The sequence below is a fragment of the Arachis ipaensis genome, chromosome B05 (assembly GCF_000816755.2).
Source record: "Arachis ipaensis cultivar K30076 chromosome B05, Araip1.1, whole genome shotgun sequence".
Lineage (NCBI taxonomy): Eukaryota > Viridiplantae > Streptophyta > Magnoliopsida > Fabales > Fabaceae > Arachis > Arachis ipaensis.
Genome location: NC_029789.2, coordinates 149,599 through 160,781, shown reverse-complemented (window position 1 = coordinate 160,781; position 11,183 = coordinate 149,599). Strand labels below are relative to the sequence as shown.

Sequence of the window (11,183 nt, the reverse complement as noted above, 5' to 3'; positions counted from 1 at the left end):
TTTACTTATTTATTTGATTTCAATTCTCGACGGAGGTGTTTAGATACAACCTATAAAACATAGACATTCTGTTGAGTTGTTGTGTCCGCGTATCGGACACATTTTGAAGTATAAACAAATTATAATTTTTATATTCACAAACATTAAAGTCTTTGTAATTATAAATATCTAATAAACATAATTATAAACAAAGTTTTTATCCAAAACATAATTATAAATATTGTCTCTAAAACAAAATAAACATAATCCAAAACACTCAATTTTCATCTTCATTCTCTTGTAAGTTGGGTTGGGGGAAGTTAGGTTTTGGCAAAAAAAAAATTATAAAAATACCCCTTACCAAAAAAATACTAAGCCCGGCGGGAAAGCCTGCCCTGCCCTGCCGAAATCCGCGGTTTAAGCGGTGCGGGTTAGATGGGCTTCTGCTATTTAGCGATCCCAATTTTCCAACACAACCCGCATTTTTTAGCGGGTTACGCAGGCCGACTCGACGAGTTTAGGTTCGTTTGCCACCCCTACGTGTCGTATCCGTGTCAGTGTCCGTACACTATAGGATACAACCATAACCTCTCTATCAGCAATTCTTGTCATCGATTCAAGAGTCAACTGGAATCGATCCTCCACTGCTTTCAAGACTATGAAAAAGCTAAAGTTGTTTGAAACATTCTTGATCCCTCTCTTCTTGACAATAATGAATTGATTGACTTCTTATCTGGGTTTAGATGGAGTATACTAAGGAGAAAATGGCTTACGGCCGCTGGTATTTGGTGGATTTGGCGACATCGGTGCCAAGATGTTTTTAATCCTGAAGAGCTTTGGCCGAAGAAGAAGGTAGCGATGCTTGCTAGAAGTCTTGAGTTATGAGTTAATGTTCTTGGAGAACAACAGATCCGTCATCACTACTATAAATGGGAGATTCAAGTGGGAGCCTGCCCCAAACATACCCACAAAGTAAACTATGATGCAAGTGTATTCCGAGATGCTCAATTGGCTGGGTTTGGTTGTGTCTTGAGGGATGACAAAGGTAGCTGGGTGGGTGTTAAGCTATCCCAACGCTCTCTCCTTTTAGCACATAACACGCTAGAAGTTGTTGGCGGCGTGGCAGAGGCTTAATTTGGCTTGGGAAGCAGGTTGCAGGTATATTATCTGTGAAACAGATTCCCTAGTTGGATATCTAGTTTTGAGTAATATTAATAGTCATAACTCACATAGTGATAATGCCATTGTAGTCAAGATGCAGGAGCTTTTAGTTAGGAATTGGAATATTCAGTTTCATCATATCCGAAGAGAGGGAAATAGCACTGCTGATTGGATGACGAAAACTGGCGCTAAGAGTGACATGAGTTATGTTATCTGGATCAAGCCTCGAGAAGAATTAGAACTTCTGATGAAAGAGAGTGTAGTTTAATCTAGTGTGTTTTGCTCTTTGAGCTAGTCTTTTTCTTTCTTTGTTTCTGTTTTTTTCTTTTTAGACAACAAAAAAAAATTCATCGTTTGAAAAACTAAGGTAGCATTTGTTTTGAAGTACTAGGACGGAGACTAAGAGACTGAGACTCAGTATCATATTTGTTGGTCTAGAGACTAGAAATAAAATTTCAGTCTCTGTTCTTAAAATTCTAGTATTTCAGTACTTTCAAAAAATGAGGACACAAAAAACTGAAATTTTTAGAAACAGAGACTAAAATTTTAATAACATTTTATACCTAAAATATCCCTATTTCAATTAATTAATTCTAACTTTATATTTTGTATAAATTAAATTAAAATTTCATTTTTATTTCAGTCTCTGTCTCCCACTTTACACTAAATATAATACTAAGATTTATTTCAATCTCTATCCTTCAATTTCGATCTCTCTTTCAAACGCTACCTAAGAAACTAAAATACGATTGTCTGAATGATTAAAAATGTGTAGAATTCTACACTACTCTTCTTATGAGTAGGGAAATATATTAAACCATATATTTTAGGTAAGTATTTAATCAATATATAAGAATGTCTCCTAATTTTATTAAGGTGTATTTTTTTGTCTTGCACTACAGAGACTTACTACACACTAGAAAGGGTTCTATATTCCATTTCTAAGATCTAAACCCTGGTGCAACTAGGTAAAAGGCCTACAACTATGCTTAACATCCTAGTTCGAAGAGTTATGCTATGCATCCTATAATGATGATAAGCAATAACAAGGCCCGAATACGAGAGGGTTTTCTTCTTTTTTTTCCAAGGGGGGGATAAGGGAAATTACATTGACACATACTGATTAGAATTCCATAAAATAATAAATAAAATTGTAAAATAGTTATCTAAACTACTCTAACGGATCGATCCCCTTAAATGATCCACTCATCCAGACACAAAACCTGTGGTTTAGTTAACAATAACATCAACAAAATTGGCAAAACTTTGAATGGTGCCAAATGCATTTATCAACAGCTACACAAAAAGAAAAAAAAATAAAAGAAAAAAGAATCCACCAACCTATTACTCTTGTAACAACATGCACATGTAATGTGAATGAAAGTCTAAATATTACAGACAGACCATTATTCAGATTGCAATCTGCTGGCTTCAAACAAGTTTTGCAAGCATTCAACAGCACCTTCATAGTTTAAGAAGCCCATATACCAAAATTCATGATTGTCAGCAGAAATCACCTGGATGTACTTTTCAGAGGGATTGACTCGGCTTGCCGAAGGATTAACCGCTTTTAGCTGATGTAATGGGATGACTACCTACAGATATTACAACAAATCAATAAAAAAAGAATGAACAAATGGCGAGAAAATGATTTAAGATCAATCAAATTTAACAGCAAAAAAAAAAAAAAAAATGAAAATTACATAGATTTCTTATTTTGTCACTTCACTTCTCAATCACTTAGGGACTTTGGGCATCGCATAATACCCAAGTCCCTAACAATACACCGCCTTTGGAGAGCTAACATCCATGGCCACTTCACTCTATCGACACTAGCCACTTTGCCACCAGCTATCAGTATTTACCTTAATCCAGTCTATAGGTATCCCGCTCCATGACGCTGGCAAGCGAGGCTCTAATACTATTGTTAAATATCTAAAGAGAGTTGGAAACCTCACCCTAAAAGCTAGCTGTTAAAGGAGAACTATTCTTCTTAAATACAAGATCAAGCATCCCATACTCCTCAATCTATACCATTGTTAAGTATCTAAAATAAGTGGGAAACCACACCCTAAAAACTAGCTATTAAAGGAGAAGAACTATTCTTAAATATAACATCAAACATCCCATACTACTCAATCTAAGACTTTGGGCACCCCATAATACCCGAGTCCCAAACACATGCTAATATAGGGCACTAGGTTAATACTTAATAATGAAGGCATTCAATTTCAGACACTTGGGGATATCTTTTATCAACCATTACATCATCAAACATTAGAAAATGCAGAAACAATCTTCCTGGAATCCCTTCACTATGAAACATATGAAGAATATTGATTCTTCCATATTAATTGATATATGTATTCAACAGTGTCCTAGATCAAATATGTTCCGTTTAAATAAATATGTTCCGTTTATTATTTGTTACATCACATTTACTTAAACATTTTTGTTTGTATAACAATTTGATCGTCATAAAATAATTATATCATTGTATAAGTAATTTGAAAGCATAGCCAGGATCAAGCTGAGACTTGAGCTCAAGTTTTAATCAACAGATACTTGGGCTTAAAGTCTCAAACTTGAAATCAGATTTGATATTTCCTGTCCAGTGGGAACTTGAACCCATGACCACCAGCCACCAAGTCACAAGGAAGTAAAGTTGTCATTGTTCCATGGCTCACATTTCCATGGATAGCTTATTTAATTAAACAAATTTTAAACTTGCCACTAAATTCAAAATCAGACCAGTACAAAAGACTGCCACTTGGCGGAATGAACAAACAGTTGAAAGTTAAACACAACCTTATTCCTGCAAGCAGTTGTTGAAAAGTTCAAATCAGTGAGTCTTTGAGCAGCACAACACAGGGTAATTAAATTTTGGTGCAAATGACACCTCAAAAGACAACTCTTAGTCTCTCCCCACCAAAGAAAAAACTCTTCTTATTTTCCCAGAACCAGAATAGCTGCATATGCAAGGTTAGTCATTGATTTTAATGAGCCTCCTAAGTTCCAAAAATCACCATTATCTGGAATTTGCATTCATTGTGGCTAATACCTTTAGATAAGTCCAATATAAATAGATATAGCTGCTTTCAATAACAAATACACAAGTCACCCAGACAGATTGAAAAAAATGGTTTATTTTTCAAATATTTATTTCTTTATTTAATAGGTACCTTATAATAGCTCCATTCTGTTTGATTGTCGGATTTATAGGAAAGAGGATTGTCACTACAATAAGCAAGTTTTGCAGTGGATATATACAAAATTCCCATTACTGGTCCGGCTGATGTGGATAGATAACATGCAAAAGAATTTTGAAGATGTTCCCCTGGAACTGTGTCAAAAGTACGTAGGAAAATTTTCTCGTAACCACCTTCTGCAAGTACCTTTGTTCCCTGGGCAATTCGTCCCACAGCAGCTTCAGTGAAACTTGGGTTTGTTTTTACTGATCACGACATAATTGAAAGAGGCCAGTCATGTTATGCTGGAGATTCAATGTCATCAAGAATGATAATAGGGACAAAAACAACAGAGACAGACAATCCACTAACTACAGTGACCATTAATACAGAAAAACTCAACAGACACTATGGTCACTCATGAAAATAGGAAAACATGTAGAAGTTATACATCAGCAAGAAAACACCACCTAAGCAAATGGGTATGGCACACTTATATGACAGCTGCGGAAAAAGATTCTCTAAAGAGTCTAAAGTGATAAAATAAGAGGTTAATCACAATTGAATTTGTAACCTTTATCATCGTGAGCCCCACTACCTAGATTCAAGGGTGATTAAACTTTCACTTTCTCACTTTAGAGGAACTTAATCCAACAATGCACCGCTGGGAACCTAAAAACACCTCAGTATTTCACTTTGGATGCAGGCTCACAATCGTTACCATGATCATACTTGATTCTACAACACTGTAATATTAGTTCCTACCGTTCTCCATAGTGACATGTAAAACAGAGTAAAATTTCCACAATATACCTAAATTTCTTCATGATGGTTCCAAATTCTCACAACAGGTCGCTCAAATTCCATGTTTCATCCTATAGAATCAACTAACCCTATTCCTTGGAAATAAAAACAACTAACAAAACACGAATTAAAAAGAAAAAGGAGAAAAAAAAACACACGTACAGTGCTGCCAAGTGTTTCCGGCAAGAGTCTCAGCCTTACGGGAAGCTTCTCCCACCTTCCTTCTCCACCTGCCAAGCACATTCCTAACGGTTTCCACCTTATCTGAAAATATACATGTATAACATTCAGAAACATTGTTCAAGGAGATAGAGGCACCGAAAATTCTAGAAGCAGCTGGCACAGTCACTCACCCGTGACGTTGAACGAAGAAGATGAAGAAAAGTAGGGATTGGAACGAGATTCCTCGGGACTCGACACGAAGGTTGATTCGGTCACCAAGTCAGGACTCCACCGCACCGACTTCTTGACGCTTCCCGGAGAAGCTGCGTGCTCAACAGATCCCTCCGTCGACCGCATCGATTCCGATCCCGACGAAACCGGTGGCTTTTCTGCGGTGGCCTCCTCGGAGCTCTTCGCGTTTCCGTTCAGGGAGTGAGCTGGTGGATCCTTCGGATCAGGTCGTCGGTCTTGTTCCAGCGTGGTTTGTTCCATCTTAGCGGAGCCTGGGGATTGAAGGGTAGCGCGTGAGCCGGCGCGTGTTGATTTTGGATTTGAACGCCTTCGTTGTGTGTTGAATTGGTAAAGAAGTACGGGTGTCTCTTTTGCTGAAAAGCAAAAACAAAAGAAAAGTAAAACAGAAAGAACTAATAAGAAGCTTCTAATTTTTTTTTTTTTTTAACAGAGAGAAGCTTCTACTTGAAAACTGGAACTTGTAAGTTGCAAACCGGGATTTGAGAAGGACATGATTGTAATTTCATTTAATTAAAATGTTACAAGAAATCATACCTTTTAGAACTTAAAACATGAGTTTTGGATTTTGGTGAAAGATTAATAAAATCGTCTTCTTCGTCATCTTTTTTCTTCTATTCTTCTTACTTTTTTCTCTATATTTGATTTGATCTTATTTTTTTCTTTTCTCCTTCTTTTATTATCATAGTTGCTATAGTCATCTTCTCTTGACTCTATTCCTATCCCTCATCTAAATTGTTGTCGCATAAAAGAAAGACGTGTTTTTATCCCCCCATTTTAGCATTGATCTTTGTTCCCAAAACTTCTCTTCTTGCTTCTATAACTGGCCTATTTTTTTCTTAATTGATTTCACTTGCTATTGTTGTTCTTTTCCTAACCTCTCTGCTTGCAACTCTTTTAACTTTTTCTTTAAATTTGTAATTGCCTTGTCTGCTCTTCTAAAAGTGTTCCTATTCCACTTTTGCAACTCTCTCCTGCAATTATCTCTTTTTCTAATAAACTTTTTTCATTCACCACTTATATGTTCATCAGTCCTCCAACTATTTTCTACCACATCATCAAAATCTTGATGATCCATCCAATAAGCTTCGAAGTTGAATCTACTTCTTCCTTTAGGCTCACATTCAAGCACTATTGGGCAATGATCTGAACTAATTGACGGGTGGGAGATGAGCTTCGCATTTGAAAAGATCTCTCTTTATTTCCAAGTTACTAATGCTCTGTCAAGTCTCTCCCTTATTATTATTCCTCTTCTTGGATTGCTAAACCATTTATATTTACTCGCTTTCAGCTCAATATCCATTAAGTTGTTCTTGTCGATAAACCTCCTAAATTCTTCTATTTCAATTTTATGCTTGGGTTGTAATCCTTCTTTTTCATCGTGAGATATAATATCATGAAAATTTTCAATACAATTGCGGTTCTCCTTTGTTTAAGTTCACATTTGAAAGCTCCATCCAGAATTTTCTCCTGTTTTTAAAAGTAGAATTACCATATATAAAGGTTACAATTCATTCTTTTTCCTTTCTATCATGCATAATTGCTCTAATATAATTATCACACCAGCTATAAATTTTAATATTTATATTAGTATTCCAAAATAAACAGAGGCCACTAAACAACCCCCGGGATTCAACACAAAATGAGTTACCAAAATAAAATATTCTTTTTATCCTATTGAATTTATCTAGCTTAGTTCTAGTTTCCATAAGAAAAATAACATCAGATTTTATCATTTTACACAGGCCCAAAAGTTCAGAAATCGTCGAGGTGGCTGCTAAACCTCGACAATTCCAACTTAGAATAGTCATGGTTGAGGTTGGGCCATGTTAAGGCCCGCCTCTTCAGCCATGTTATTCTCAACAGTCTGTGATTCAACGATTTTTTCTCACAAAGTTACCCTTACTTTGTTCTCCTCATTTTGTATTTTCAGCCTCTTTAATGCTTGATCCCCTTCATTTATGTGATTCCCATCTCCATGTTCATTGGTGATTAAGAGCATTTATTTGCTTTTTCTCTTTCTCTTTAGGTGTAACCCTCTTTCCATATTTAGCATCAGCTCAATTTTCCAGCCTGTCATTTCTTCTTTTTCAGCAACTTTTTTTTCCTCTTCTCCATCATCATCGCTAACAGCTCCACGTAGTACAGCTCTCTATCGTTATTGTTGTTCACCAGTCTTTCTTTACTAATAATTCGCTTTTTCTTCTGCTATCCTTAGTCTCTATACCTGCAATGCCAGCTCATAGTTTCTATGGGTTTGGGGATCTTAATTTTCATGTTGTTACTCCTCCTTGACTTCTCTTTGTTGCTTCCAAGGCTGCTGTCCTTTCTTGAGCTCCTAATTTCACCCTCTCTATTGCATTCCCATATATGCTTGAGTGTTTCTCCATTGGTGTGATACTCTGATATCTTTGCATTGGACTCTTGCATATTAAAATTTGGCTCCCCATTTTGGCTGTGTCTCTCGTACCTTCCTTCTTTTATTGGACTTTCCTGATTATTCTGATTCCCACACCTTCTTATCCAATTCTCTTGAGCATTTGTATTGACCCATTCTCTTATTTGCTGTTTCTTTTGGACCTCTGATGTGTTGTTAAGGCCTAGTTCTTGTTGGGCACTAATATCTCAATTTACACTCCCACTTATCATTTGTTCCATACTCTGAGACTGATACCCTAATTCTTCAATCACCCTTGAATTTTGTGCTTCCTTACTCTCTTCTTCTCCCTGATTTTTGGGAATATTGTCTCCTTTGTCATTCTCTCTCCAATTTTGCAGCTCCACGTTTCTATTGACTTCCCTGATTTTTTCACTCTCTTCTTCAGTCAGAATTTTTCCTTTTCTTTTCCTACCTACTCCAATCTCCTCCGTCCTCTGTCGATCCTCACTCCCCTTATCCTCTTGTTGTTTTTCACGCGCCTCCAACTCCTCTCCCATCTCCTCCTGACTGCTTTCTTTTGAAGTTCTCCAACTAGATTGTCCAATACTTCTGGCCTGTGAAACCGCTAGCCCTTAGTGTACCGTAATTTTTTCGGGTCCCACACCGCCACTGCCATCTCCTCCTTGCAATCTTTACTCCTATGTCCCAATCCGCCATAGTTTAGACAAAAGCAGTCTTGGAACCGTTCATATCTGAAATAAATCCAAGCTTTGGGCAGCTTCTCCCTTTCTAACCAAAATCCAGTAGGTAGTGGTTCAACTTTGTCAAGCGCTACTCTTATTTTCAGTCGGATTTCGCTAGGGAGACAATGGACTATTTGTACAATGTGTACAATGGGACGCAATGGGCTATTGAGTTACAAAATGAACATCTCCCATACTATCTAGAATAACCATCCGAGTATTAGCGATAATAAACATCTTCCCAAAAACTTAAACTGATTTTGGGGTTTACTAAGACTCGAACTTTTGACATTTCGGATCTAGCGCTTTAATACTATGCATGATACCACTCATCCCAAAAGTTTCAGCTAATGAGAAAAGGTAACACTAATAATTATATATCTAATACTCTCTAAACTTCCATTGTACACATTGTATAAATATTCCATTGGCTCCTCATACTTTTCCTTTTCAAAAATGTTCTCAACAAAGTATTGTTCCTCTTTGGATCTTCTACTTCACTAACCATACCCATCATATCTCCTATTATTTTTGTTGTTTCTTTCTCTATTAGCTCTAGGGGTAATCCATGCATCTGTACCCAAAACTCCATAAAATCATGCTTAACTTTAAGTATGGACTCACCTTCTAACCACTCCTACAGGTTCAAAAGTTGCCCCTTTATGCATCAGGGGCCCCCATTGAGAATCTGTTTGCCTCTTCTGATGTTCTCGAAAGCTAAATAACAAGGTGTTTCTTCCTACCTCTGAAATGGCGAATCCTTTTGGATTTTCCCATATGCCACTGATGGCATTCTTGCAAGCTTTTAAGTTCATCTCTTTGTTGCATATAAATTTGCCCACCAAGTTCAGACACTCTTCCATGTAGTGTTGATTTGTTTGTTTTTGAATTTTTATGGAGATACCTTTAATGGACTCCAAGCCAAACATTGTTTTCTCTAACTATTTTTTCTTTTGTGCTTTTTCTCGGATCAGGACAATGCTCTGCCTTTCTAAGTCACCTTATGGAGTATATTCTAGTGTATCCACTTGTTTTAAGAGATTTGTGACTCCTTTCCGGAGAAGAGCAAGCTCAGAGGACTCCCCTGTAGTGGGAGAATTCCAACTTTAAAGCTTCAAGTGTTGTATAATTGGACCCTTATATTGGGCTATCCGTATATTGGGCCTCATTCATTAGGCTTTTGTCAAAATAAGAGCATTGACTGTAATTCCAAAAGAAAAAAGCATTCACTGTATGTAATCGATAGCTAAGGAGATGCATCAGTATGAAGAAAATGGGCTATCACTGACAATATTCTATGTTTTTTTTTATTTTATTTTATAATTTATATTTTCATTGATTGATTGATAAACTATATACAATACAGTAGCATGTATTATAATGATAGACCGAAATATAAATACGACGGATATACTTTGTCTTAACTTAACTCAGTTAATTACATCAACAATATTTATGACTTTTAACCAGCGAGTTTTTCACAATTATTATTATTATTATTATTATTACATACGTTCATATCAAAGATAACGCAATTATTTTATCCACGTGCAAAGATGTACATAACTACATATACATGCATTTTTTTTTATTAACATTGTTGATACACTATATCAGAACAACTCTCTGAAAACTTCACTTTCCCGTTCTTATTCTTTTCTTATGTTTATTTGCATTTATTAAAATTTGAACTTCCAATATTGTCCTTATCAAATTGGACCAATTTTCAGTAATGAAATAAATGACATAACTACCTTTGATAAAAAAAAAATGAGTGGTTATAATAAATTTATAATAATAGTTTCTACAGATATTGTCCAAGTTTCAGAGAAGTGACAAGGGGCCAACGCGACGGTCCCTCACTACCATAGGAATCTTCTTAATATTCTCAATGAAACCTACCATAATTTCAAGACTCTTATCATCTGCAAATAAACAACAACCATCGGATCCAAATAAATAAATATAATATATAAATAAGAATTTGACTAACCAGTGTTTAAAGATAAAAGACACCTGCTAATGTTATTAATTATTTAAGAATTTTTTTTAAGTTGGATAACTTTAAAACTAGTTTAGTTTTATTTTTGTTGTTATAAACAAAAATGTTTCCATTTTTTTATATAACTCTATCAATCCATGAATGTATAGAATAAATTACAATCACGGTCATTATAATTATTAGTAGTCATTAAAAAAATGATACTAAAACTAACCAAGTTTGGGGATTGTGTGGCCTCTTGGATGACGAATGACAATAGGGTCTCTAAATGCTTGAAGCAAAGCTATGCTCTCTGGTTTCTGGAAATCCCATTCCCCTTCACAAAACATATCTTGTTATTAATAATACTAGTGGAATAATAGATATCAACATGTCTTAATACACCCTTTTTTTATTCAATGTGTATCATCTAATAATAGTAAAACGTAATATTAAAGAGACAATAACTGAAAATTATTTTATTTAATTTTATATCTATAATTTTATATATTTTATTGCATCTAATATATTACTCA

General features: G+C 35.5%; 2 protein-coding genes across 2 annotated transcripts in view; both read right to left on the bottom strand.

The window, feature by feature from the left end:
- Positions 2,261 to 6,045, bottom strand: LOC107642263 (GLABRA2 expression modulator). Its single transcript, XM_021122703.1, has 5 exons — positions 5,991 to 6,045; positions 5,486 to 5,899; positions 5,295 to 5,396; positions 4,323 to 4,594; positions 2,261 to 2,735 (listed from the first exon to the last, which is right to left on the bottom strand). Exons 2-5 carry the CDS (start codon positions 5,784 to 5,786, stop codon positions 2,547 to 2,549), a joined length of 864 nt encoding a protein of 287 aa, XP_020978362.1. The 5' UTR covers positions 5,787 to 5,899; positions 5,991 to 6,045; the 3' UTR covers positions 2,261 to 2,546.
- The window catches only part of LOC107641599 (esterase AGAP003155), a 2,561-nt gene continuing 1,819 nt past the window's right edge, over positions 10,442 to 11,183 (bottom strand). Inside the window, exons 5-6 of the mRNA XM_016345082.2 lie at positions 10,883 to 10,984; positions 10,442 to 10,591 (exon numbers count right to left, since the gene is read on the bottom strand). Coding sequence (XP_016200568.1) covers positions 10,491 to 10,591; positions 10,883 to 10,984 — 203 coding nt within the window. The 3' untranslated portion in view covers positions 10,442 to 10,490. The remainder of the gene's footprint in view (positions 10,592 to 10,882; positions 10,985 to 11,183) is intronic.

What these genes read in the sequence shown, in the direction of transcription:
- LOC107642263 (XM_021122703.1), bottom strand. Translation starts at nt 5,786, where the DNA reads ATGGAACAAACCACGCTGGAACAAGACCGACGACCTGATCCGAAGGAT. An exon ending in TTCTTCGTTCAACGTCACGG is followed by an intron (nt 5,397 to 5,485) that starts GTGAGTGACTGT and finishes GTATATTTTCAG; the next exon opens with ATAAGGTGGAAACCGTTAGG. An exon ending in CAGAATGGAGCTATTATAAG is followed by an intron (nt 2,736 to 4,322) that starts GTACCTATTAAA and finishes TAATATCTGTAG; the next exon opens with GTAGTCATCCCATTACATCA.